Consider the following 5,306-nt stretch of genomic DNA (forward strand, 5'->3'; position numbering starts at 1 on the left):
AAGGCCCTTTGCTCTCGTTGCGGGGCCCTTTATTACAGTCCTGTAGTGGGACCCTTTTACAAGTTCTGCAGTGGGCCCCCTTCCTGCCATCTTGGGGCCTCCCCACGGTGGTGGAATGCCAGGGCCCGGTCGCAAGTGTTACCTTTGTGGTCCTGGAAGTTCCCCCACTGGTGTCAGTATTTTTTATTTTTTGGTATTTTAATTGTATTATTTTTTATCATTTTATTATTTATTTATTTTTTTACAATGTGACTGACTACGACTCTGTCCATTCAGAAAAGGAAGGAGCTGGAAAATTACATATTTACCGACCCCTTCCTGGTTCTCTATTGTGACACATCCCTTTAGAGGGGAGGGAGCACAGTGGGAGGGGGGGGAGCACACAGGGGCCCAGAGACATCAGAACACAAGTGAACTGGATAGGAGGAGTGTCGGGGGCAGCATACAGAGGAACCAATCTCCTCCATTTTCCTCCTGCAGCTACATGCAGTTTCTCTGCATGCTGCCCCTGCCACCCCCTCCTATCCAGGTGTACAGGGGAGCCACACAGGCCCCCTGGAGTATGGGGCCCGGTTGCATTTGCAACCCCTGCAACCCCTGTAGTTACACACATGTCCTGAACTCATGGTTACTCTGACTACTTGTTACTGGCTTACCCTGGACTTCCCGTTGTCTGACTGTGACCTCGGTAAGGTAAACAACTTTGCTTCCATTGATCTTCTGTTTATGACCTTGGCTTGGCTCTTGACTATCGCTCACCTGTACATGACCTTGGCCTGGCCTTCGCCTCAGCAAAGCTACTGTCCAAATCTGCCCTGCGTCATCCTGCCATGGTTGTACATTGTCTGCCAGCTGCAGTGCCTCTCCGTGACTCCTCTGAGACTCCTGGCTAGAGATAGCTCCTGCTGACTACCCGCAAGGTCAGCAACCTGGACCCTTCGCACCCATGCCTCTTTGGGCCTTGCACACCCTGTCACCATATCCAGGGGTGTTTGGACCAGAGCTGCAAGGGAAGCAATCTCCTCCCTTCAGCCTCCAACTAGGTATGTGACATTACGACAACCCTACCGGAACTGTTCCTGGGTTTCCCTGTCTCATGCATGGGTTACAGCTGGCAATACCAGCTGCGCATGTGTGCGTTTGTTCCTTTTTTTTTGGGGGGGGGGGGGATTTACAGAAAAGATTTGCTGGGGTCCAATGTTTTTTAAAAGAAGGGACATATTTCTCTTCTTCTGGGAGCTGCCCCTACCACCCTCCTATACCTCTTGTAGCAGTGAAAGGCCCCCTCCACACCTTTGCATCTCGGAAACTCATCCATCTTTGAAACACACTGGTATCTCACTATGCATGCGTTTTTCAAGGGCAATTCCTCATGGTACATTGGGTCTTTTAGAACCCCAGCAATGTTCTTGTGTCTGAAGATGAATACCCCTCCCTGATACCCCTTTCTCTCCCTCCTACCTAAATTGCATTGACTGGAAATGGGAGGAGATTTGCAACTGTTTTAACCCCAGTAAAGCAGAAAGTGAAGGAGGAACCTATCTAAATATATTGCAAAAAGGAGAAAGGTGGGCTGCGCCTCACAGGAATGTTAACTTTGATTCAACTACATTGGAAAATTCCTCCTGCTGTAAGTCCCATTGAGTCACCTACTGACTGCTTGTAGGCAGGTGCAGTCTATAGTCTCCACTGCAGGTGGTGCTAATCTGCAGTGCCAATGCAACCGGTGGAGGAAATCAAGAGAACCTGGGTTTCTCTGTGGTTTCCTCAGTCTGGGTGGATGTGCTGAATCTGGGTGACCCTGGCGGCCATCTTGGGTCATGCAGAGTCTTTTTAAAGTGATTGTAAAGTCTAGTTTTTTTTTCTATTAAAATAACAAACATGTTATACTTACCTCCTCTATAATGGATTTGCACAGGGCAGCTCGGATCCTCCTCTCCCTCGGGTCCCTGGCTGGAGCTCCTGGCCCCTCCTTCCTGTTGAGTGCACCCGAGCTGAGCAGCATCTTCATGTACTGTATCTATTCAGACATGGAGCCGTGCCATGCCCTGCCCTGCCCCCTCTTTCTCCTCATTGGCTAACTGAGTTTGATTGACAGCAGCAGGAGCCAATGGCTGATGTGTCTCAGCCAATCAGGAGGGAGAGTCCTGGATGACTGAGGCATTCATGGACATCGCTGGATGGAGATGGGGCTCAGGTAAGTATTAGGGGGGCTGATGGGGGCTGCTGCACTCAGAGGGCTTTTTATCTTCACGCATAGAATGCATAAGATAAGAAACCTTCTGGCTTTACAATCCCTTAAAGTCCCTGCCCCTGGGTTTTGGAGCATTTTATGTGAGTGGCAGGTGGATACCCATCTGTCAGGGACAGCACTAGCGGTTGGGAGGGGTTCTGGTGGAGAAGGGATAGAGTTTGTCCATCTCATCAAGAAACTCCCCCTTTGAGTCGGACTGGCCAGGCCGCACTTCACTCCCCTTGACAGACGCTGTCAGCAGCTTGGACCCTCATACCACTGACTTTGCTCTGAATGGTTGCAAGTTCCTTGGTTAGGTGAGTTTTCTCGCTGTGCTCCTTTGTACTGCTTTGCATGTTCTGCAATACATTGTTTTTGGCAATGCGGGACTTTGTGTTCTCGGCCGCCGCACCACGCTGGACCTATCTAACAAGCTGCATATTCTACGTACTTTTTTTAATGGATTCCATCCGGGCCAATGAAAACCTTTTCAATTTTCCTTCCCCATCATCCAGGTCTTTTAGGAACATGGAAATGAGGGGTGCTCACCCACTCCCTCTCACATGACCCACATCTAGTAGAAATTGGCCCTTAAATTCTAGTAGGCCCTTTGGCAACTATATAGAACATTGCAAAAAGATACAAAATGCAGCCAAAGGTTCCTTCTGAGCTTTGAATTCCAAGAGGGTTTAGTGCTTTAGAAAATGCCTACTTTGCCCAAAGCTGTTGGAGAATGGCTGTACCCCAAGGATGTTGCAGGGACCTTGGCAACCTGTTATGAGCACAGAGGGCCAGTTGGAGTGGTTGAGTTGGAATATAACCTCACCAACACAAAATTACAATTAATTAACTGAGAAATGTATGTCAAGGCCTCTAATTTCATGCCACCATATTTTTTTTCTTCCAGGCATAGCTTTGAAGGCCTCATTATTTCCACTATGGAAGGACTAACCCAGAATGAGACCATCCTTTCCTACACAGAATTTGTGCTCTTTGGATTTCCCGGCATAATAAAAAACAGGAAATTGTTAATAATTCCATTTGCCATAATATATGTAATAATCTTGTCTGGAAACCTCCTCGTCATCTATCGGATCTTTGTTGAACCGAGCCTCCACTCCCCCATGTACTTCCTTATATCCCTTCTTTTGACCATTAATGTTTCCTACACAGCCTCCATCCTGCCGAAATGTCTAGTTGGGTTGTCTTTTGATTGGAATCAGATTACTCTGGCTGGCTGCCTCACTCAGATTTTTTATATTGCCTTCATTTCTCTTTATGAGTCCGGTGTTATGCTATCAATGGCCCTGGACAGGTTCATAGCCGTCTGTAGACCATTAAGATACAACGATATCATGACCACACATTTGCTGGTCCAGTTGTCTTTTGCTGGGATCGCGAGGAGTACGCTCTTTATATCTCCAGTAGTAATACTGACTGCTAGCGTCCGCTTCTGTAGGTCCAACATCATTCTGAATTTTGTCTGTGAGAACATGGGGCTTCTGAATCTTGCCTGCGAAGATACCTCCAAACCACAAGCTGTAGGCCTTGTAATCCGAATCTTGGCCACAGTGAGTGATGTTGGTCTTCTTCTGCTGTCCTACTCCTGCATTCTTTACACGGCCCTGAAGATCGCTGTTGGGAAAGCTCGTCGTAAAGCCTTGAACACATGTGGTACCCACCTTACGGTGGCCATGATTATTTACCTCGCTGCACTGTTTTCTTCTGTTATGCCAAGAGTACACACAAAAATTACCCCTGATGTTGAGAACATGATTAGCGCCATCTACCACTTGACCCCAGCTTCTCTAAATCCTTTTGTCTACGGATTTGGAGTGAAAGAGATCAGAAGGTGCCTTACCAGATCCCGGAAGAACAAGACTATGCCTCACTAATCCTCATCGCACCTTCAGGTTTTATTATCCTCATGTTAAGTTATTATCTTGGTCATTGGTGTAGCACCATGCGCTTGTCAACTGGATGGCAAGACAACTGTCTGGACTCTGCTTATGGCACTCTGGAAGGATCGAAGCATGGGATGATTTTCTAGTAAATGGCCAACAGAGTGTGACCAAGACTGAGGATCTGCGAAGGAGATTCTAAAGTGAAATATTGTTAGTCCACACTAGTGCACACACTGTAGCTATTTTTATGTCTTGATGCCTTTTGTTTTCCACCCATGCACTACTAGACTGGAATTTACCATTGAAGGAGCCCATAGCTCCATTAAAGACCAAGAAGAACTTTTTGTTTTTTGGTTTTATTAACATGAATCACTAGAGTTGTGGATTGATTTTAGCAGGGCTGGCCCAAGACATTGTGCTGCCTGGGTCCAAGAATGAAACGCTGCCCCCCCCCCCCCCCCCCAAAACAAAAAAATCAAGCCCAACAATAGGCCCCAACATCCATGATTTTATATAAATATAACCTTTGGAATATATCTGTAGCGGAGAAGTAGTTCAATCTACAGAGTCTCCGCTGGTAGACAGGAAAACAGGTAATATTCCAAATAGGCAGGCACAGCATGCAACAATCCAGGTAGCATTATACCATTCTTCCCTCCCAAGCACTAGACGACACATAGGCTGGGAGTCAAAACTCAAATGCCTTGTTTATTGAAAACACAAGGGATCTCCACTCTGCCAAAACCCCTCCCTCTTCGAGACATTCCACACACAAAGCTGAACATCCCATAATAACCTTACTCTGCCAGACAGAAACAATAGGACAATAGAATGCAGGTATTTAACAATAACAAACCCCCACCCATGTCCTGAGGGACACTGCTCCCTCACTCTTTCAACACAAACCACACTATCAGTGTCCATTCTGCTACAATATCATAACTCACCACCGGACCGGTCCACCAAACACCCACTGTCTGTCCCCGGTCCTCCGGTCACTCCTGTGTCTGCAGTGCCCACCACCCTAGAAGATCCAGCCTGCCCTACGTGAGATGGAGGGCGCTGATGTCTAAGGTCATTGCGCACAGCACGATCATGTGAGGGATGTTCCCCCGGAGGATACGCTCCGCCTCCTCATGCTCATCAGTTTTCACTACGGGTGGCAGTAT

General features: G+C 47.5%; 1 protein-coding gene across 1 annotated transcript; it reads left to right on the plus strand.

Annotated features, from left to right (window-relative positions):
- Nucleotides 1–3,171: 3,171 nt before the first annotated feature.
- LOC309545274 (olfactory receptor 56B1-like) lies at nt 3,172–4,128 on the plus strand (the record flags this gene model as incomplete). Its single annotated transcript, XM_082244414.1, has 1 exon — nt 3,172–4,128. The coding sequence occupies one exon, from the start codon at nt 3,172–3,174 to the stop codon at nt 4,126–4,128; it is 957 nt and encodes a 318-aa protein (XP_082100540.1).
- Between the last annotated feature and the right edge of the window lie 1,178 nt (nt 4,129–5,306).

This window comes from Pelophylax lessonae (assembly GCF_965119305.1).
Source record: "Pelophylax lessonae genome assembly, chromosome: 2".
NCBI lineage: Eukaryota > Metazoa > Chordata > Amphibia > Anura > Ranidae > Pelophylax > Pelophylax lessonae.